Here is a 23317-nt window from a genome sequence, read left to right as displayed (position 1 = left end):
TTGTCACGTAAAAATTCTTGTGTGTATGTATCCTTGTCAAACCAGGTCCCTCCAAAGCAACTTCTCATGTTGGGGCTTGCTTATGGGACTCTTGAAACAATGATTTGTGCTCTGAGACGTAAGTTTTGAGGTTTTGAATATTTAAATTTCAATAAAAAAATTAAAAAATATATTTAATTTCATTTTTTGTCTTTTATTTATAATTGATAGTCCATTTTAATTTTTTTTTTCTTTCAAAACGTCCCCCTTTTGTCCTATTATTATCGTGACATAACCATTTGTTATTATGACTTGGTGGGAATAATTGGGAGCAGCGACATTGAAGGAAAATGGACGGACCATGGTTGCAAATTTCACACTTCAAATCATTAAGTCAAGAAAATGTTGTGCTAATTGCAATGAGTGGGTAAAATGTTGTGCTAATTGCAATGAGTGGGTTGTTATGTGGAAGGTTTTTACAAGTAATAATTAAGGGCGAATTTGGAAGTTAAACAAGCATGATGCCAAGTGCGACAAAAAATATAAAAGGAAAGGGAAGCATATTCTATTATTCTTTTTTGGAAGGAGCTAATTTTCCTTTTCAAAGGAAATCAGCAGTAATTTTTTTTTTTTCACCTTTACGGTAGAAAGAAATGAGACAGAATCAGAAAAAGAAAAGAAAAAAAAAGGCATGATAAGATTGAAGTCAATTTATTTTGTGTTTTTTTTTTTAAAAAAAATTATGAGTTAAATTATTTGTTGTTAGCGAGTGTAATCATTTAAATTATTTAGGCCTAATAAGGACTATTTTAGTTTGGACAAAAGACTATTTTTATATAAAAAAATTGTATATATAATTGAAATAAAATTGAACAAATTTAGAAATCGAGAACCAGTGAAATCCTAATAGTCAATGCCAAATCGGGTATTAACTCATCCAACTAATTAATACTACGTAATTTGTTGCTCACACTATATATGTTATTTATGTTCCAGAGTTGAAAACAAACTTTCTGAGCATTGGTAAAATGCAAGAAAAGTGCTATACAGTGGGACTGCAGTTATCATCAAGAATGGATTTTGTAAGATAGAGTTAATGCCGAGGTCCTCCAAGTATAGTGATTTTGTCACGTTCAGTTCCAAACTTTCAAATTAATCACCCGTACGTGGTCCTTCGACTTTCAAATTATTACCCTCCATTATCCAAGTTAATCCCCTATGGTCCTAACTTTCAAAATTTAACTAGTTGTTGTCCTTTTAAAAGGACCATGAGTGGTTAAATTAAAATTTTATGGTCACATGGATAAAACAAAATTTTAATTTTGATGAAGTACATAATTGGTTAAAATTCTAAATTAATTTGAGTTGGCGAAACAAAAACTTTAGCAACCACACTTCTATTTAAAATCTTTATATACACTACTTCAATAAATGGATCGGAATAGGATCAATAATATAAGTGATGAACATACATAAAGAAAGAAAGATTTCTTTGGAGCTAGCTAGCTAATATGTGCCATAATGAAGTGCAGCAGCAAGGCTAAAAGGCATGCAAATCCGCACGTTAAGAAAAGCCCTAAGAAGCTCTTCACTTCAAATCGGTTAACTTCAAGCTTTGTGTTTTGCGACATGCAAGCCCTTCCCAGCAGCCACTTGTCATGGATCCTTTGAAGCTCTCCATTCTCTGACATTTCCAGAATTGCAGTTGACATGTCAACTGCCAGAGGAGAGTCTTTCGGAAACGCCTTTTAATTCAATTCATTAAGAAATTAAGATCGAGTAAGGTAGGTGAGTAAAAAGAAACAGAAACAGATCGATCGAGTTAAGCTACTTACAAATCCCCATCCGTTTCTGGTGAACTCATCGCCCACAATACAGAATTCACAGTGGGTTGAGAGGAAGAGTTCCATATAAGCACGGTCGCCTACCACAGCCACAACACCACCTTTTTCGGGACCATTTCTTAAAGCTTTAGCAAAATCTTCTATCGCATCAAAAGGAACCAGCCTGGATTCATGAATGTGGAGTTCTTCAATCATATAATCGCGAGCAATTGAACCACGGTGGTAACCAATGGGGCCATTGTTTGTTACCAAACTTTCAATTCCTTTGATTGGGGAAGAAAGGTGTTGAGCCATGAGGATTGAGGTAAGGTTGGCTGTGTAACTAGAGTTTATTATTAAAACCACAAATAGCCATACCAGAAGGACAAGCCGTCCTAAGGTGCTCACAATTCTAAATGTGTTTTCTTCTGCACCATTACAAATTATGTATAAGAAAATATACTCCCAACATATATAAAACTTACCAAAAGAATCTAAACAAACAAAAATCCACTTACTGTTGGCAGAGAAAAATGTCAAAAAACCAAACCTGAAATGGAAAATTCACAAATGGATAGATGTTAGTGAGATCAGTGATGAGAAACCACTCTCTCTGAAGCTCAATAGAGAACATCAACTCACCATGGGCACATCTTCACAATTATCTTTTTGTGAAGGAAAGAAAAAAAGTGGCCATAAGATATATGTGTTGTGATTGTCTATTTCAGTACAAAATATATTTCTTGGACACTCACCAAACAATAGTTTCAATTTGCTTTCTAGCAGGTCCACGGAAATCGTCATTCAATCTATGCTCCAAAATCCAAATTGCTGCCCCAATGGTAAGAAAAAACATTCCGGTGACACACCACATCATAGGAGTAAATGGCCTAAGAAAAGCCCAATAAGCACTAGAGCCCCTCTCTTTAAATTGTGCCACCACAACTAGACCTGTTTCCATATAAGGCTGTGTAAAATCAACCATTTCTATCCGACTAGTTGCGATTGCAATGAAACCCACACCTGCATCAAAAACCTGAATTGACACAACGTAACACATAGTTAAGTTTACAACAAAGCCCAATAATGACAATAATATTGCACCAAAACAACCTTTAATTAATTTTTGGTTCCCAAACTCACCCCTTCACTGATCTGGCGCACGAGTTCTGTATTGTTTGCTTCTCCAAAGGGGACAAATTTGTATGGTACAGCATATGGCAAATAGTTTAGTGCAGTTGTGAAGACCTCAATACAGTGCCCTTGGAACATATCAGAACCTGGTATTTGTTCAACAAATTTATTAAATCCAGCTCGAATAGGGACTCCAACTTTCAGTGGCTCCCCAGAGTTTGGAAAGACCCACCCTCGAGGCTTCTGTACTGTTTCTCCTGTCCAGACAACGGGATATAGTTGTTGATTAGAAGGTACGCGACTTGACGGATAAGAGTAGAGAGAGTCAGGATGCACTACTGATAACCCAGAGTAATTAGACCAGTAACCAACTCTCCTCATTCCACTTCCAATCACATTAATAACTTCAAACGCAGGGCGATAGAGTTCTCTATCTGAGGTAAATTTGAATAGTCCTGTCACCCCGGTTATATTGGTCTTCAAAATGTTGTCCAGCAATAACTTCCCTCCATCAAACACATTGATAGAATAAGGATTAAAGTCCGCTCGATCTATGGAAAATGAAATGTTTCCACCTTGTTTAAAGAATGCATCAAGAGCACGAGCAAGCAGCCACACAGTGTCATAAGCATATAAACCATAAGTGCACATCCCTAAACTACTATTAGTATCAATTCTTTTGGCCAAATCGCTCCACCTAGACACAAACTTCCTCTTTTCTTCTGAATCTGGAACATATGTGCGTAATGTAATAGTTCCTTGAAGATTGTCCATTACGTCTGGAGAAAGGGGACCTACGGTGTCAATGATAGTAGAGAGCCAATGCGTGGCAATCCACACATACCCACTTTCTGTCATTCCTAAACTCTTCGCCTGAGAAAATATATCCAGCCCCCTATAAGGATAAGTGTGAACAACAATAATTCGCGATTCAGTTAAAGCCAGCTGAGTTAAGGTATCCCTCACTTCTTCCAACGTTGCTCGAGGTTTCAGAGGTGCTTTACAAGAGATCTGACATCGCCTCATAGCCAGTTGATCTGCTAATGCAGCAATGCCACTCCTTCCATACTCATCATCTACATATATAGCAATCACTGCTTTCCAGTGATAGTATTCGACGATTGATGCTATTGCAGCCATCTGAAACATATCATTTGGTGAGGTCCTGACAAAGAACGGATACTGAAGGGGAGAGAGAGCAGGATCAGTGGCAGAGAAAGACAATAGAGGGACATGGATCTCATTTGCGATGTGGGAAATCGCATGAGCTATGACTGAAGATTGGGGGCCAATTATGGCCAAGGTGTCGGTCCCCATGTAGTTTATAGCTGTTCATGAAAATTCCATAAGCAAGCAAGCTAGCTAGTCAACTTAATTCACAAATACATATATATATATATATTTGCAGTGAATTTACCTTCAATTATCCCCAGCAATCCATTGGATTTGTTATCAAGGAAGGTGATATTCAACTTGGTTCCTCCAAGAACAGCTGGATTAGAATTGATATCTTCTACTGCAGTTTCTATTACCAATTTTGCAATTTTACCAACGTTAGACCTCAATGTAAGAATACACCCAATGTTCACAACACTAGGCCTTGCAGAAAGAGTTGAATTAACCCCTTGGGACAAATACTCACAGTAGAGAACTGTGAACATCAATGCCCAAAACAGTTTCATATTGAATTGAGCGATCAAAACCGGCCAGATTTCTACCCTGTTTTGCACAGAAAGTAAATATAACTCAAATTTCAAGAATAAGGAAATTAAACAGCAATGGAATATCAAAATCATAGCATAGGCCAGATCAGAATATAAGTGTAGGCGTTATTCCAGTAATTCAAAGCTCAGAATAGGCAATTTCAACTCAATCAAACAGAACAAAAAGTAGTGAATTGGAAGTTTACAGAATCAACGAATAAGCATATCTATCCATAATCCATCTACACAGCACTGGGAAAGTTAATTAAAAGTCTTATCGTAATCCAATAAACACTACTTTTAATGTACTCCCCCCTAGCTTTTAAACATAAATAAATTACAATCAACAATAGTAAATATACACTAAGCTAATTAAATACTCCGTATGAATTTTGAGTCAACTTTATTAACGGAATCAAGCATATATATATAAAATGGGACAAAAAAAAAGTGCTTGGATGTAGTTAGGATAATAAATAAAATAATACAGCCAACAATTTGGGGGAGAAGAAATTAAAGCATTGCATGCAATTCATAGGTGCAGAATATAATGATAGAAAGTGTATGCATGCTTACCTGGAAAAGAAGGTGTTTGAGTGATATTATATACAATGAAGTTGCCCAGAATTTATAAACTTATCCAACAAGTGAGGGGCATCAACGTACCCCCATCTCATCTGATCACTTTTAGTCTTCCGCGTAAATTTGAAGCACATATGCACAATTACGGAGCAGGACATAGTACAAGCACCACGCTCCTAATTACTTTGGGGAAAGGGAAAGTGGCAACTCGAATGGGTATTCGCTCTTTTGGCATATATATTTTGAAATTTAACAAACTCAGAGTACCATATTTTGGACGCTTTTGGTCCTCCCAAATAACTTTTTCATGTGAAACCTTATTTTAAGTAGTGGTATTTTCGTTTGTACAATTCTTTTTTATTTTCTAGTTTTTAGCGCTAGTTTTTTTTAAAAAAATGATTTTCGTCTCTTCAACCCTGGATTGCACCACCTCATTCACCTTACTATTGTCTTCATCTCCTTCAACCCGACCCCAATCATCCTTCATCAATAGCAATACCGAGTACGTGGGAACCTCCAGCGAGGGAATCATTTTGCAATGCAGTTGGAAAGCTCATAATATCGGCACCCAATCAGATCAGCTTTAGTCTGACCACTATTGTTTTAGTCCGTGATTGCGTGAATCATCTACTATAGATGTAGAGCAAAAAAACAAAATGAAAGAAACCTCTTCTTTGTCATTGAAAAATATTCTTTCATAATATAAGATTTCACCAGAAGAAGTCATCGGAAGGACCAAAAGTGTCCAAAATATGAGAGTCTGTGTATTAAATAAAAGATTGGCTAGAACTAAATTTAAAAATGCCACCGAAGACAAGGGACCTTTGCTAGAATTAAACTCATTTGAAAAAATTTTTTTTTAAAAATTTTGAAGAGACGAAAATAACATAGCCTAAAATAAGGTTTCACTTGAAAAGTCATCAGAAAGACCAAAAGCATCCAAAATAAGATAATGTGAGGTGTTAATTGGAAAAAATGATAATCTGATACTAAATTTGGAATTGTCATAAAAAACAAGAGACTTCTACTGGATTTAACTCTTTTACATTACAAGTATTACAATTTTTTTCAAAATAACTATTCAACCTCTAATATTACATTCTGATTTAAAAATATTACATTTTTTCCAAAAGTATTACATTTTCTCTAATAAATAATAATAAATCAATTTATCATTGATTAGTATTACATTTTTTCTCATTATAATCAACTCTTCAATCCCTAAATATTACATTTTGATTTAAAACTATTATATTTTTCTTCAATAGTATTATACTTTTCTTTATAAGTAACAATTAATTTATTCATCATATGATGAATATTACATTTTTAACATAAGTATTACATTTTTATATTGATCTGACCCGTCTTACAAAAGACTTACTCTTTTACTTCTTGTTAACTTAGTTGGGTAGACTATAATTTTTTTTTTTCTTTCTAATCATGAACATATAACGAGAATTTTACCATTTAAGATTAGATTTATTATTACTTCAATTTTTTTCTTTCTTTTTCTTGTAGGTGAAAGGAGAAGAGAGGAGAGAAAAGTGGTAGCTAAACAAGGATCAGATGCTGTTGTCTTTACAAAAGTGGAATGAGAACTCAGGGGGAAGCAACTCTATATTAGGAGATCGAGTCTAGTCGACTTTGCCACAAAAGGATAAGAAATCCTTCTATCAAGAATATAACACAATAATTTATATTCGCATATATGTCTCTTTAATTTATTAGTCTAACAAGTGTCAACATATATAGAAAATATTTCTCTCTTTGTTTACAGTCAAAAAAATTACATTTCGCCCTTAATCATCCGAACCTAAATCTTTAAAAAGAACAAATACATGCCTTAAACTAAAAAGGGGTAACATTTTTTTTTTGTGCTGAGTAGAAAATTTTTAAATCTTTGATTTTATTTGAGCTCAAGTTTACAACACATCTATTTTGCAAAAATCAATCAAGTCTATCTATCTACCTGGCCTCCAGGGGCGGAGGCACTTTATGGGGTAGGGGGGCCCTAGCCCCCCCCCCCCCCCCCCCCCCCCCCCCCCCCCCCCCCCCNTATGTTGACTTGGACTTTTTTTTTTCTTCTTTTTTTTTTTTTGTTTGTTTTCTTCTAAACCTTCTCCAGCCCAATAACCGGTACCGGAACCGTAAAATTAAAAAACAAAATTATATTTAGCTACTACCAGTAGGCAGTAGCCAAAATAATAATAATAAAAATTTATAATATGTTTTTTATAATAGCAAAACATATTATATATAAGTATATATATACAAAATAAAAAATTCATGTTGAATCGGAACCGGAACCTTATAAGGTTCCAGTTCTGGTTTGTGTAACTTTGGAACCGTGAACCGACGGTTCGGAATCGGAACGAACTGCGGTCACCCCTAGGCAGGTCGTCGATGGTCTCGGCGCACGCTGCCGCAAGGGAGGAGAGGAGCAGTGGATTGTGGAGGGGGCTGTTGTGATTTGGTCTAGTGCGCACTGGTTCGGCTGAAGGCATAGGGGAGGGGCAGCGTGAGACGTTGATTTTTGAAGTTTACTTAAAAAAATTTGGTTAACTTAAAAAAGAAGATCCACATAAGCTAATTACATGTGTCATGTCATCATAGTAACCTGGTAACTTGTAAAAAATGCTAGATGAAAAAAAAATTAATCGTTTGTGTACCGAAATGGACGTTATGAAAGTTCAAGGTGCGGCATGAATAATCTAATATAGTTCATGGTGCGGAATGACACTTTAGCCTTTCTTTTATCAAGATTTTAATAATGGAGGGCATCAAATATCTATTTTATTTTAAAAAATCCCCAAATTTGAGATATATGCTTTAGTTTTATTAGTTATGTTGATTAATTAATTAATGATTTATTGTGTGTTTTAATTATTTATTTACACTTTGAAGATGTACACTTGCTTGTTTAAATAATTACTATTGAAATTGTCAAAAATTAATATTGATTGTTTAATTTGTGATATTGATTTTTGTCTTTATCTCTCAAATTTTGAAATATTGTTAATCAGTAAAATGAATATTAATTAATTATGAAAAAATTTGGTGACAAAATAATTGACAAAACTTTTTATTTGATAAAAATTGACAATTTATATTTAAATAAATGTTATTGTTCTTGTTGTTGTTGTTATTATTATGATATTTTGTGTTATATGAAAAAAATCTAAAGTACTGATCGACACTCGTGTCAATTTACTCATATAATTATATATAGTACGGTTAATTATAATGTCGACTAACACGATAAATTTTCTCTAGCATATTGGCCCCCCAACTGGAATTTTCTGGCTCCGCCCCTGCTTGCCTCCCCTCTAGACTTGAACTCCAAGAACCCCAACAACCCCTCGAGGCTAACACTTCATGATTTGAATCACATTCACATACACAGAAAATAGTGAAACAAACAATGTAATCAGATTTGAATGCAATAGTAGAGTTCAAAACTTATGAACCAAACACCCCCTCAGTATTTTTAATTTAACTATATATTGAGATGCATATATATATTTTTATTGAGTTAATACCTAAAATTGTCATCGACTATAGTGGTTTTTCTCAATTTCACTACTACAGAAAAAGGATACTACATCGCCCAATCAACGTCGATTTTTGACAAACCGACGTTATATGTTAATAAAATCAAGCAAAAATAATATATATTATTTACGACGTCGGTTCATGGCAAAAACCGACGTCATAAATATTTTTTTTTAAAAAAAAAAATTAAAGACATACGACGTCGGTTCTATGTAGAGAGAACCGACATCGTATGTTCTAAATAAAATTAAAAAAAAATAAAAGATATACGACGCCGGTTATATGTATAACCGACGTCGCATGTTTTAAATAAATTTAAAAAAAAAAATTAAAGACATAAGATATTTCTTTTTTATTTATTTATTTATTTAACAGCTTCTCACAGCTTCAGGCACGGATCTGGGCGTGGACGAGATCATATCACCTTCTCTCAGCTTCACCTTCTTCCTCCCTTCTCGCACACAGCTTCACGCACAGATCACCACCATCTCACAGCTTCACCGACATCAGCAGTAACCGCGCGATCAGATCACCGCCATCCTTCACAGATCTTGACTGTTCAATGTTTATATCGACAGGTTACGTTATTGAATTTGATATTTTGCATTATATTGATTGTAGGCTTTACTTTATGCATTTTAGTTATTAAGTGTTTTATTTGGAAAATAATTCCAGATTTTGATTGAAGCCTGTAGATTTATTTGGTAGATTGACTTGGAGATATAGTGAATTTTTAATGGTAAGGTTTCGGCTGAAAGATTGTATTGTGAGTAGTCTTGGTTTACAAGTTTAGATTCATATGTAAAGTTAGTGAACTTCAATGTTTTTACTGTAAGTTTCAATTTCTGCAATTTGATTATGAGGTGGTTTAGAGGTGGCAAATTAAAGCTTGGTGTTAGAAGCTAAAGGGGTTTGTGACAGGAGCATGGTTCACCACGATCTTCCCAGAATTATTGATATTTTCATTCAACTGCTCTCAGGCCAAAGGCACAGTCTGCTCCGATCCTGTCCCAAGTTGATTGATAGTTTCTTAGATGGGACGAGCAGTGTGTATCTTGAGGAGCTTCAGAGGGCTTGGGAGCAGTGTGCATGAGCCTTTGTGAGTAAATTGGAGTCCAAGAAGGTGTAAATTTGAAATTACTAAATTGTCCCTGTACGTCTTTTTTTCTTTTTTTTTTTGAAATTGTCCCTGTACGTTAACCTCTTTTATATTGTACGGAGTATTAAATTAGAAGTCGTAGGATTTATACCACTGAAATGTGACTTAGAATATGGACAAAACATAAGGAACAGATTCCGCTTGTGATGCTGGGGTTTCTAATTAAGGGCATCTCGCATTTCCACAATAAATACATCATCAGTAATGACGTCAGAAAATTGAAAAAATAAATATAAAGTTTATTCTTTATTTTGATTTTTTTTTTTTTTGAATCGACATATGTTCTTTATCTTGAGTTCGATGAAAGATAAGTACATGCTCGGTGCTCCCTTGCTTTACATGTTAGTGATATAAAAAATATGATGTATAAAAAATCGACATTTTGTGCAAATTGAAACTGATACCCTGAATGTAGTCCAAGGTCTCAAGTACTCCTTTGCTTTACTTGTTAGTGATATACTCCGTAAAAAATATGATGCGTTATTTTTCACATGTGAATATTTCTTTTGTTAAAGAGTTTGCGATTAAGATTGTCCACACCTTAGCAAAGGAGTCCCTTTCTTTCTTCCCATAAAGGTTAAATCCCCAACCCCAAGAGCCACGTCCCGGCCCGACCTTTGTGCAGTCGCTGGTGAGATTTCTTTCTTCCCATAAAAAGTTGAAGGCCACGTCCAGGCCCTACCTTTATGCAATCTGGTGATCGAGACTCAATCTCTAGTCTTTATTCCCAAACTTCATTTTTGTGGCCAATTGAGTTGTTCATGCGGGCTAAGGAATCCCTTTGTCTCACTGTAAGAAGTGAAATGCATCCCTACTGTTGAACATATATAATATATAAACATAAATGTACAATTCAACTATTAGCTTAGCATTTTAGTTGATATGGAGCACATGTTTCAATTTGATATCAGATTATGGGTTCGAATCAAGTGAAGGGACGTGTTGAGCATATAATATATAATAGCACATGCTTCAATTCCTACCTTCGTTTATTATTGATCTTCTGTATTCCGACTTATGATAATGAATTTTCATCTTTATTATTAAAAAAAAAAAGGGAGAAAAAAGGACCGTGGTGTGTACAGTTTACTTTGACCAGCTCACTAAAATTGTGCTTCAAATTTACGCGGAGGACTAAAAGAGGTGAGATGAGATGAGGGTAAGTTGATGCCCCTCCCTTGTTGTATATGATAAGTTTATATATAAATTCTGGGCAACTTATCTTCATCATATATAATATCACTCAAACACCAAATATATATATCAACTTCTACTTTTCCAGGTAAGTAAGCATGCATCATATATTCTGCGCCTATGAATTGCATGCAATGCTTTAATTAATTTATTCTCCCCCAAATTGTTGGCTGTATTATTCTATTTATTATCCTAACTACACTCAAGCATTTTTATTATTATTTTTCTCCCATTTTATATACTTGATTCTGTTAATAAGGCTGACTCAACATATTTATAATTCATATTTTTTTTGTAACATTTAATTTATTGTATAAAAGGTACTATTATATTCATTGTTGATTGAAATTTATACTTAAAAACTATGGAGTATATTAAAGATCCGTTTGGAACGCAGGAAAATGATTTATAAAAAATGAGTAATTTTTTAGAAAATATTTTCATTTCTAGTGTTTGGTTGCATTCTTGGAAAACTGTGTTGGTGTGTTTGGTTCATTTTTTTTAAATGAGCATAATTATTTTTAATTTTAAATATTTAAAATATACAATCATGGTGGTGTTGGTGGTGGGTGGTGGCCGGTAATTGGTTACTGTTACAAACAGAAAATAACTTCCCTTCTATTTTCCATTGACCAAACTCTTATATTCTATTGACTTCCGTTTTTATACTAAAAGTAGCATTGCTTCTGTAAACTTCCAATTCACAACTTTTTTTTTTCTTTTCTGTTTGTTTGAGTTGAAATTGCCTATTCTGAGCTTTGAATTACTGGAATAACGCCTACACTTATAATCTGATCTGGCGTATGCTATGATTTTGATAATCCATAGCTGTTTAGTTTCCTAGCTTATTCTTGAAGTTTGAGTTATATTTATTTTCTGTGCGAAACAGGGTAGAATCTGCGTTATATTTACTATGATTTTGATATTCCATTGATGCTTAATTAATTAATTTCCATATTCTTCAAGTTTGAGTTGTATTTACTTTTAATTTCTGGGCAAAACAGGGTAGAATCTGGGGTTTTGATCGCTGGATTCAATATGAAACTGTTTTGGGCATTGATGTTCACAGTTTTCTACTGTGGGTATTTGTCCCAAGGGCAAGGGGTTAATTCAACTCTTTCTGCAAGGCCTAGTGTTGTGAACATTGGGTGTATTCTTACGTTGACGTCTAACGTTGGTAAAATTACAAAACTGGTAATACAGACTGCAGTAGAAGATATCAATTCTAATCCAGCTGTTCTTGGTGGAACCAAGTTGAATATCACCTTCCTTGATAACAACTCCAATGGATTGCTGTGGATAATTGAAGGTAAATTCACTGCAAATATATATATTATATATATGTATTTGTGAATTAAGTTGACTAGCTAGCTAACTTGCTGCCAATGACCTTCTGATCTGATCAAGTGGCCTGCAGTAACGTAACTCTCCCAAATAAGATGTCATAAGATCAGTGGAGGCGATATTGAGTCTTTCTGCTTATAGATACTATAATTTAATAGAGTTATTGAATTTTGATGAACAGCTATAGAGTACATGGAGACGGACATGGTGGCCATAATTGGCCCCCAATCTTCAGTCAAAGCTCATACGATTGCCCACATTGCAAATGAGATCCATGTCCCTCTATTGTCTTTCTCTGCCACTGATCCTGCTCTCTCTCCCCTTCAGTATCCATTCTTTGTCAGGACCTCACCAAATGATATGTTTCAGATGGCTGCAATAGCATCAATTGTCCAATACTATGAATGGAAAGAAGTGGTTGCTATATATGTAGACAATGACTATGGAAGGAGTGGCATTGATGCATTAGGAGATCAACTTGCTATCTCTTATAAAGCACCTCTGAAACCTCACGCAACGTTGGAAGAAGTGAAGGATATGTTAGCTCAACTGGCGGCTTTAATGGAATCACGAATTATTGTTGTTCACACTTATGCTTATATGGGACTGGAGATATTTTTTCAGGCGAAGAGTTTAGGAATGACAAAAAGTGGGTATGTGTGGATTGCTACCAACTGGCTCTCCACTATCATTGACACCATCGGTCCCCTTTCTTCAGACGTAATGGACAACATTCAAGGAACTATTACATTACGCACATATATTCCAGATTCAGAAGGAAAGAGGAAGTTTGTGTCTAGGTGGAGCGATTTGGCCAAAAGAATTGATACTAATAGTAGTTTAGGGATGTGCACTTATGGTTTATATGCTTATGACACTGTGTGGCTACTTGCTCGTGCTCTTGATGCATTCTTCAAACAGGGTGGAAACATTTCATTTTCAAGAGTTCCTATACATACAACCGGGGGCTTAAATCCTTATTCTATGAATGTGTTTGATGGAGGGAAGTTATTGCTGGACAACATTTTGAAGACCAATATTTCTGGGGTGACAGGACTGTTCAAATTTACCTCGGATAGGGAACTCTATCGCCCTGAATTTGAAGTTATTAATGTGATTGGAACTGGAACCAAGAAAGTTGGTTATTGGTCTAATTACTCTGGATTATCAGTGGTGCATCCTCACTCTCTCTACTCCACTCATTTACCATCAAATCATCAAAAATTATATCCTATTTTCTGGCCAGGAGAAACAAGACAGACACCTCGAGGGTGGGCCTTTCCAAACTGTGGGAGGCAACTGAGAGTAGGAGTGTCTATCAAAGCTGACCTTAATGAATATGTTGAACATGTACTAGGTACTGATACTTTCCAAGGCTACTGTATAGAGGTCTTCACAACTGCAATAAAATATTTGCCAGATGATGTAAGGGTAACATACAAATTTTTCCCCTTTCGAGACGAAAACAGTACAGAACTTGTGCGCCAAATCACTGAAGGGGTGAGTTTGGGAAACAAATTAATTAATGGGTGGGACGTAGTTGCAATTCAATTACAGTACAATTCTTTGCCCACCCCGAATTACAATGTTTGATTGGAGAGAATTGCAATTCCCTTATTTTGTTGAATTTCAATTCATTCCCTCCCCCATATGATGAATTGCAATTCAATAGGGGAAGGAAAGGGAAAAAGAAAGAAAAAAAAAGACTTTTTTACATTTGATTATTATTAGTATTATTATTATTTACACAATGATATTTTAATCTTTATACAACTTTTTACCTTCTCATCCCACCTTATTTTTTTTTCACTGAACTACAATAATATAATTCCTTTGACCCCTAATTCTTCTCTTCCAACCAAACCTTCTGAAAGGTTGTTTTAAGTTATAGCAATGTTAATTACGGAGTATTATTTGGTTTTAATTTGTTGTAAACTTAACTATATTTTTATGTGCTCTGTCAATTGTCAATTCAGGTTTATGATGCAGGTGTGGGTCTGATTGGAATCACAAATAATCGGACAAAAATGGTTGATTTTACTCCACCTTTTATGGAGTCAAGTCTAGTTTTGGTGGCACCATTTAGAGAGAGGGGCTCTAGTACTTGGTCTTTTCTTAGGCCATTTAATGCTAGGATGTGGTGTGTCACCGGAATGCTTTTTCTTACTATTGGGGCAGCAGTTTGGATTTTGGAGCATAGAGTGAATGATGATTTTCGCGGACCGGTTAGAAAGCAAATAGAAACTATTATTTGGTCAGTATTGAAAAAAAATTGATTTTTTTACTTTCTCGATCTCGTTAACATCCATTTGCGAATTTTCTATTTCAGGTTTGGGTTTTTGACATTTTTCTCTGCCAGCAATAGTAAGTGCATTTTTAATTTGTTTGTTTATAGATTGTTGGGTTTTTTTTTTTGGTTTTGGTAAGCTTGTTGAGACTATTTTCTTATATTGTGCAGACGATAACACATTCAGAATTGTGAGCATCTTAGGACGCCTTGTTCATATGACATGGCTATTTGCGATTATAATAATAACCTCTAATTACATGGCCAACCTTTCCTCAATACTCGTGGCTCAACATCCTTCTTCCCTAATTAAAGGAATTGAAAGTTTGGTAGCAAGAAATGAGCCCATTGGTTACCTTCTTGATACTGGTTCAACGGCTCGTACTCATCTCATTCAACAACTACACGTTCAGGAATCCAACCTCATTCCTTTTAATAACATGGAAGATTTTGCTGAAGCTTTAAGAGATGGTCCTAATAAAAAAGGTGGCGTTGCCGCTGTGATAGGTTACAGTATTTATATGGAACAGTTCCTCTCAACCCACTGTGAATTCGTTACTGTAGGTCCAGAGCTTAGCAGAATCGGATGGGGATTTGTAAGTATTTTTTTTTTATATATTAATTTTGATCATATAAGATGAGATAGCTAGTACAGTACTGATTAAGCTTTTTTTTTTTTTTTTAAATTTCTTAATAATAAATTAAAAAGGCCTTTCCCAAACACTCTCCTTTGGCAGTTGAGATGTCAAATGCAATTTTGAAAATGTCAGAAAGTGGAGAGCTTCAAAGGATCCAAGACATGTGGCTGCTGAGAAGAGCTTGCATGTCGCTAAACACAAAGCTTGAAGTGAACCGGCTTGATGTGAAGAGCTTCTCGGGGCTTTTCTTAATGTGCGGATGTGCATGCCTTGTAGCCTTGTTGCTGCACTTCATTCTGGCAATACGCCACTTAATTACTTGTAGCTAGCTAGCTAGTAGTGTATGGCCGAGTTTATTTAAAACTGCTAATAAGGTATAAGTTCTGTTTAGTAATGTTTTCTAAATAAGTTAGTAGTTTTAAATAAAAGTAGGTAGCCTTTAAAAAATATGTTAGTAGCTTCCTAACTTTTTTTTTTTTTATCTTGATTCTTATTATTTTAAATAAATGGCATCCTTTACTCCGCATTTTCACTTCTCCTATACTTCTATTCATCTTTTTCCGCAACTCTTCACTGCCCAGCAACTCCTTAAAGTTCTAACTCCAATCATCCGTTCATAAGTCCATTAATCCTTTGACGAAATATATATACAACCCTCTCTACTCCATCGCTCCTAATAGTTTCATTTCAAAATGTTAAATTTTAATACGTAAACAAATCTATTTAAATTTAAAACTATTTAAATTTTATGAAAATATCCATTTTAATCCTTTTACATTTATCGGCTTATCAGGCTTATTTTATCAAGTACTTTTAATTTAAACATAATCAGCTAGCTTAACACAAAGTTATTGGTTATTGAAGCCACTTATATGAGGCTCAAGACCCATAACATCTCATATAGGAACCACTAGATCAGACACAAGGTTATTGGTTATTGAAGCATTGTATGGTCATTGGAACTTTTTGAGAAAAATAATTTCACTTTTGAATGGCTTTTTTAGAGAAGTCACAACAAACTCAAAAATAAAACACAAAAGTATTAGAGCTTTTTCTTTTTCTTTTTCTTTTAAATGCTATAAAAAATAGAGCACCAAAGTATTACAGAGTACTTTTTTTTTTCTTTTTCTTTTAAATGCTCTACTTCTCTAAGAAAATTAGTATCTAATTGTTATTATTTATATACATGATAGTCTTAACATAAGTAATCATATAATTGGAATGTAAATTAAGGCTTGAAATTAAGTAAAAGTTATAAAGTGTTTGTATGAAAACTGAAAGAGCTTGAATCGCTTATAAACACTTTTTTTTAGTATAAGTTAAGCATATGATTATGATAATTTTATTAGAACTCGGGATAACACTATATCTTGCCTTTTAATTAATGACTCTAAATTAGAACTTAAACCCAAATATCTTAAACTATTGAGTGATTGAAGATGATCCTTCTTGAGATCGACCAAATGACTTAAGGGTGTCTTTAGAAATTAGGAAAATAACTTCTGAAAATTGAGTTATTTTTCAATAATTTTCATTTCTTGATTGCGTTATAGAAAATTGTCTTTGTGTGTGATTCATTTTCTGGAAAATAAGCAAAAATGTATAATTATAATTTTTATTGTTATTAACTAAAAAAGATTTGACAACAGCTATGTTTTACCCAACTATTTTTTATGCAAATAACTAACAATATGTATATGTGCGCGCGCGCAGTGTATGTGTGTGTAACAATATTGGTTTCTAATGGTTTCCGACGAAAACCAATACAAACCAGACTGGTTTTTGTCGAAAACAAATAGAAACTAGATTGGTTTCCGGTGAAAACCAGTCTAGTTTCTATTGGTTTTCAATGAAACCCGATGCTATTAATTCCTCCATGTACTCAAGTACAAAATATGTATAGAAATTGTATGTAACGCATAGTGTAGATTCGTAAATTGGCTCTCAATTCGTCTCTTTTATTGATTGTTCTTGAATAATTTAGAGAGAGTAAAGAGTATAGCTTCTTGGGTGTTTTAGAGGAAAAAAAAAAAGAAGCCTCCTTGATGAAGGACTAAGGTCCTATATATTTTTCTTTATGCTACTAACTCTATTACATTGTAGTATCTGTTCATCTATATTTTCTCAACCTATTGAAGCACAAAGAGTCAACAACGCTTCCACTGGGGCTTGATCTCATGACCTCCCATATGAAAGAGTCCTTTATATAAGGCTAATACCTGTACCTGAATACCTATACAAAATATGTAGGGCGGTATATTCCCTATCACAACCAGTCCAGTTTGTACTAGTTTCTGGCAGAAACCAGTCTGGTTTCTTCGGAAACTAGTCATGGTAGAAAGCGGAGGATGACATAAGAAAGTCTAGAAAACATTATCAGAAGAAGTCAAGAAGTCACGAATTTTCCCTTTACTGAAAATTATTTTTTGAGTTTTTAAACACACCCTAAATGAATGCTAGTAGGGATAGAATGACGAAGTTAGACTTGAGTGACTTATATATCAAATCCTATAAGGCCAAGGCAAATAAAATGAGTAATAATTTCAACACTATTTTCACCTATTATATGACCAAGTTTTAAAAAGATTATTTTTTTTTTGTTTTGATTTTTTTTTTCTATTAGCTACTCGTAAACTAGTCAATCTTACTATGTATTAATAACAATGTAAATTGTTGGGGATAAATATTTTAGAAAAAAAATTAGCAGTACTCTTGGTGAATATAGTTATCAAATAAATATTTCTTGAAGGAAAAATAATACAACATCATTGGAGTAGCTTCAAAAGTCCTCTAAAACATTTTTTTTTTCTCTGTTTTATCATTTAGTTATAAAATCGAAATGCAATCTTTTGAATGAAAGTAGAAGCTGAAAACTATATCGTTGTCAAGACTCAAGGGTACCTATAACAAGACTTGCCATTACAGTACTCCATATATAATATGGCAGACACACATATAAATAGTCCAAAGTGAAGCATATACAAAGACAAACTACTGCTACATGTACATACAACTTTAATTCATGTGTTCATAAACTTTGGAATCCTTTTAGGTTAGATAACATTTTATATACTAAACTGATAGGATATTTAAGGTTGAGTAAACCAGTCAGTCATTCAATATGCACCTTTATCAGTCAGTCCTTCAAGAAGAAACCCGGTGCAGTTGTCGTCTTTTAGAATGATATTTTACTGAACTGTCCTTTTCATCAAGACACGAAAGGAGTGTTCGGGGGCATGATGAGCTTTCACTGGACGATGATTGATCAGCGGGGTGGGAGTATATTGCCAGAGAGCTGAAGTGCAGCAGCAGGGCAAAAAGGCATGCAAATCCGCACGTTAAGAACAGCCCTGAGAAGCACTTCGGGTGAAGCCGGTTCACTTCATTCTGTGTGTCTTCTGATTTGCAAGCACCTCTCAATAGCCACTTGTCATGGATCCTTTGAAGCTCTCCACTGTCTGACAATTCCTGAATTGCAGTTGACATATCAACTGCCAGATGAGAGTCCTTCGGAAAGGCCTTAATTGCATTGTATCAAGAAACGACAAATTAAAGATCGATTATCAGTACAAGTTGTAACAAATTACTTGTGAAATATAATATATCAAGCTACTTACAAATCCCATTCCACTTCTGAAAAACTCTGGGCCTACAATACAGAATTCACAGTGGGTTGAGAGGAAGAGTTCCATATAAACACGTTGATCTACCACAGCAGCAACACCGCCTTTTCTGGGACCATCCCTTAAAGCTTTAGCATAATCTTCTGTCACATTAAAAGGAACGAGCCTGGATTCATGAATGCCAAGTTCTTCAATCAGATAATTGCGAATAAATGAACCACGATGGTAACCAATGGGGTCGTTTGTTTTTAACAAGCTTTCAATTCCTTTGATTGGGGAAGAAAGATGTTGAACCATGAGCATTGAGGCAAGGCTGGCAGTGTAACTATCGTTTATTATCAAAACCACAAATAGCCATATCATAAGGACAAGGCGTCCTAAGGTGCTGATAACCCTGACATTTGATTCCTCTGCACGGTTAAAAATTATTAGAAAATAGTCTCGACATAAAGCTTACCAATAAAAGGTCATATAAGAATCTAAACAAACAAAAATCCACTTACTGTTGCCAGAGACAATTGTCAAAAACCCAAACCTGAAATGAAAAATTCACAAATGGGTTTTAATGAGTGCAAGTAAAATTATATGGAACTTGTGCACATTATTCACAGAATCATAGTGGCATCAGTGATGAGAAACGATAGTCTGAAGTTCAAGAAAGAAACTCACCATGCAGATCTTTAATGGCTTAATATTCACCATATCTACTTCATTTAGTTAACAATTATCTTTTGTGAACGAAAAGATGTGCAATCAAAAGTGGAAGTATGATGTATGTTCTGGTTGTTCATTTCAGTACAGAATGTATTTTTTGGACACTCACCAAAATATAGTTTCAATTTGATCTCTTGGACGTCCACGAAAATCATCATTCATTCTATGCTCCAAAACCCAAATTGCTGCACCAATAAGAAGAAAAAACATTCCGGTGACACACCACATCATAGGAGTAAATGGCCTAAGAAAAGCCCAAGCACTAGAGCCCCTCTCTCTAACTGGTACCACCACAACGTAGGCTGACTGAATATAAGGCTGAGTGAAATCAACCATTTCTGTCCGGTTACTTGTGATAGCAATGGTACCCACAGCTGCATCATAAACCTGAATTGACAGAAATTGTAGTTAAGTGCATAACAAAACCCAATATTAATTTCGCTACAAACAAACCTTTGTTTCCAAAACTCACCCCTTCATGGACTAGGCCAAGAAGTTCTGTATAGTTTGATTCACCAAAGGGGGAAATTTTGAATGGTACAGCATATGCCAAATAGTTTAGTGCAGTTGTGAAGACCTCAATACAGTACCCTTTGAACATATCAGTACCTGGTACCCGTTCAACAAATTCCTTAAGACCAGCTCGAATAGGGGCTCCTACTTTCAGTGTCCTCCCATTGTTTGGAAAGACCCACCCTCGAGGTTTTTCTGTTGTTTCTCCTGGCCAGACCACAGTATATAGTTGTTGACTAGAAGATAAACGACTCGACGGATAAGAGTAGGGAGAGTCAGGATGCACTACTGATAACCCAAAGTAATTAGACCAGTAACCAACTTTCCTGATTCCAGTTCCAATCACATTGATAACTTCAAATGCAGGGCGATAGAGTTCCCGGTCTGAGGTGTATTTGAATAGCCCTGTCACACCAGTTATATTGGTCTTCAAAATGTTGTCAAGCAATAACTTCCCTCCATCAAAGACATTCATAGAATAAAGATTTAAGCCAGTTTCTAGCATAGGATTTATAGAAAATGAAACATTTCCACCCTGTTTAAAGAATGCATCAAGAGCACGAGCAAGTAGCCACACAGTGTCATACGCATATAAACCGTAAGTGCACATCCCAAAAGTGCTATTAGTTCCAACTCTTCTGCTCAAATTGCTCCACCTAGAGACAAAGTTCTTCTTTGCCTCAGAATCCGGAACATATGTGCGTAATGTAATAGTTCCTTGAATATTGTCCATTACCTCTGAAGATAGGGGACCTATCGTGTCAAAGATAGTGGAGAGCCAATTAGTAGCAATCCATGCGAATCCACTTTCTGTCATTCCTAAATTCTTCGCCTGAGAAAATATATTCAGTCCCATATGAGCATAAGTGTGAACAACAATAATTCGCGATTCCATTAGAGCCAGCTGAGCTAAAGTATCCCTCACTTCTTCCAATGTTGCTTGAGGTTTCAGAGGTGCTTTATGAGAGATCTGACATCGCCTATTAGCCAGTTGATCTGCTAATGCATCAATGCCACTCCTTCCATAGTCATCGTCTACATATATAGCAATCACTGCTTCCCATTGATAGTATTGGACAATTGATGCTATTGCAGCCATCTGAAACATATCATTCGGTGAGGACCTGACAAAGAATGGATACTGCAGTGAAGAGAGAGCAGGATCAGTGGCAGAAAAAGACAATAGAGGGACATGGATCTCATTTGCAATGTGGGCAATCGCATGAGCTATGACTGAAGATTGGGGGCCAATTATGGCCACGCTGTCCATCTCCATGTAGCGTATAGCTGTTCATGAAAATCATATTTCCTTCTGATCAAATTCGAAAAGCTAGCTAGTCAACTTAATACACAAATATATATTAGCAGTGAATTTACCTTCAACTATCCCCAGCAATCCACTGTTTCTGTCATCAACGATGGAGAGATTCAACTTGGTTCCTCCAAGAACATCTGGATTAGAATTGATATCTTCTAATGCAGTTTCTATTACAGATTTTGTAATTTTACCAATGTCAGATCTCAACGTTAGAATACACCCAACGTTGACGACACTAGGCTTTGCAGAAAGAGTTGAATTAACCCTTTGCCCTTGGGACAAATATCCACAGTAGAAAACTGCGAACATCAATGCCCAAAACAGTTTCATAATGAATTGAGTGATCAAAACCCCAGATTTCACCCTGTTAAACACAGAAACTAAGCATAACTCAAACTTGAAGATAAGAATTAGTATAATACGAAGCAATAAAGAAATTAAACATCAATGGAATATCAAAATCATACCATTGGCCAGAATACAAGTGTAGGCATTATTGTTCAAATGATTCAAAGCTCAGAACAGCCAATTTCAACTCAAACAAACAGAAAAAGTAGTGAGGTTTACAGCTTCAACTTATAAGCATATCTATCTATGATCTATCTATCTACACAGCTCTGGGAGAGTTAAAGGCTTCCTCCTTACTCTGCATTTGGAAGAGCAGGATAGTAATGTTCAGTGGGAGTGAATTTAGACACAACTTAACCTGGAATCTTAATTAGCCTTTTGGAAATTTAGTAATTTACCAATACCTAAAATCGATTTCCCTTTTGATGAAAACAATCATACAAGTTGGATTACGAGATGTGATCGATTCTTTCAGTTCTATCAAGTACTGAGGATTCTAAAATGAAATGGGTAGGTAGGTTTACATGTGAGGGGGAAAATTGAATTTCCTGATTTAATTAACTCACGGTAGTAGTCTAAATTAATAAACCCGATAATAATAGGAATGCTACCACCGAAGAATGATTCGATAAAAAAGACCATTAATAAATGTTGCGGAAACAATTCTTGTATTAATATAGTGTTGTAAGAAGATTACAAGGAGTTATAATGATAAAATATGTGATTAGTTGTCTTCAACAAGACAATAATGTGTTATTTTATACTAAGAAGCTATGCCTCCTAATCGCTCCCTAAAAAGGGCAAGTTGGTTGTAACTATCTTGTTGACCGAGTCCACACGGGCAAGGTCGAGGCTACCTTAGCCGGGGCACTCCCAAGCCCAGGTTGCCCTGGCCAAGGTCGCCCAAGCTAGGGCCGAGAGGTAGCCCTCAGCTCGGGTTGCCTTTCGTTTTGGAGTCCGTCTTCAATATATCCATCATCATTTCTAGCCAAACAATCAATATCATACCTTTTGGAGGTCGGTATACTAATATTAAATTAAATATAACTCGAGTTTTTTAAAAAAATGATCCCAACTTTCTATTATGATCTTTCAGACGATGAACCAGCTATAATAAGTTTTAGGTGTTCAAGTTTTGTTTTCTTACCCAAACACATGCTTAAAATAAGACGAAATGAGTAATATTTTATCCCTAGTTGGGATAATGAATAAAATAATACTCCAACAATTTGGGGGAGAAGAAAACAGAAAACATTGCATGCAATTCATAGTATAGGACTATAGGTACAGATGGAATGATAGAAAGTGTAGTGTATGGTTGCTTACCTGGAAAAGTAGAATAAAAAGGAGCTTGCATTGCATGGGCGGTAGAAGTTTGATGGAGTGATAGATAATATAATAAT

General features: G+C 35.2%; 3 protein-coding genes across 11 annotated transcripts; 1 reads left to right on the top strand and 2 right to left on the bottom strand.

Moving 5' to 3' along the window:
* Positions 1-1360: 1360 nt before the first annotated feature.
* Positions 1361-5431, bottom strand: LOC116014251 (glutamate receptor 3.6-like). 4 transcript variants are annotated; one of them, XM_031254271.1, is made up of 7 exons: positions 5216-5431; positions 4354-4655; positions 2946-4264; positions 2558-2838; positions 2321-2352; positions 1815-2230; positions 1361-1724 (listed from the first exon to the last, which is right to left on the bottom strand). In XM_031254271.1, exons 2-7 carry the CDS (start codon positions 4616-4618, stop codon positions 1482-1484), a joined length of 2556 nt encoding a protein of 851 aa, XP_031110131.1. In that variant the 5' UTR covers positions 4619-4655; positions 5216-5431; the 3' UTR covers positions 1361-1481. The 4 variants fall into 4 exon arrangements, with proteins under 4 accessions (XP_031110131.1, XP_031110132.1, XP_031110130.1 ...); XM_031254272.1 differs by lacking the exon at positions 5216-5431 and having other exon boundaries at positions 4354-4461; positions 4579-4705; XM_031254270.1 differs by lacking the exon at positions 5216-5431 and having other exon boundaries at positions 4354-5193.
* Positions 5432-12162: 6731 nt separating this feature from the next.
* Positions 12163-15924, top strand: LOC116014109 (glutamate receptor 3.3-like). 3 transcript variants are annotated; one of them, XM_031254103.1, is made up of 6 exons: positions 12163-12438; positions 12655-13973; positions 14450-14727; positions 14803-14837; positions 14932-15356; positions 15470-15924. In XM_031254103.1, exons 1-6 carry the CDS (start codon positions 12168-12170, stop codon positions 15725-15727), a joined length of 2586 nt encoding a protein of 861 aa, XP_031109963.1. In that variant the 5' UTR covers positions 12163-12167; the 3' UTR covers positions 15728-15924. The 3 variants fall into 3 exon arrangements, with proteins under 3 accessions (XP_031109963.1, XP_031109964.1, XP_031109965.1); XM_031254104.1 differs by having other exon boundaries at positions 15498-15641; XM_031254105.1 differs by lacking the exon at positions 15470-15924 and having other exon boundaries at positions 14450-14698; positions 14932-15014.
* A 2248-nt stretch (positions 15925-18172) lies between these two features.
* On the bottom strand, positions 18173-23286 carry LOC116011892 (glutamate receptor 3.3-like). 4 transcript variants are annotated; one of them, XM_031251319.1, is made up of 8 exons: positions 23241-23286; positions 21626-21930; positions 21174-21535; positions 20208-21080; positions 19845-20122; positions 19525-19556; positions 19016-19431; positions 18173-18917 (listed from the first exon to the last, which is right to left on the bottom strand). In XM_031251319.1, the coding sequence occupies exons 2-8, from the start codon at positions 21894-21896 to the stop codon at positions 18543-18545; spliced, it is 2607 nt and encodes an 868-aa protein (XP_031107179.1). In that variant the 5' UTR covers positions 21897-21930; positions 23241-23286; the 3' UTR covers positions 18173-18542. The 4 variants fall into 4 exon arrangements, with proteins under 4 accessions (XP_031107179.1, XP_031107177.1, XP_031107178.1 ...); XM_031251317.1 differs by having other exon boundaries at positions 20208-21535; XM_031251318.1 differs by lacking the exon at positions 23241-23286 and adding an exon at positions 22034-22283 and having other exon boundaries at positions 20208-21535.
* Between the last annotated feature and the right edge of the window lie 31 nt (positions 23287-23317).

This window comes from Ipomoea triloba, chromosome 3 (genome assembly GCF_003576645.1).
Source record: "Ipomoea triloba cultivar NCNSP0323 chromosome 3, ASM357664v1".
NCBI classification, from domain to species: Eukaryota; Viridiplantae; Streptophyta; class Magnoliopsida; order Solanales; family Convolvulaceae; genus Ipomoea; species Ipomoea triloba.
This window is presented reverse-complemented; position numbering and strand designations above follow the sequence as displayed.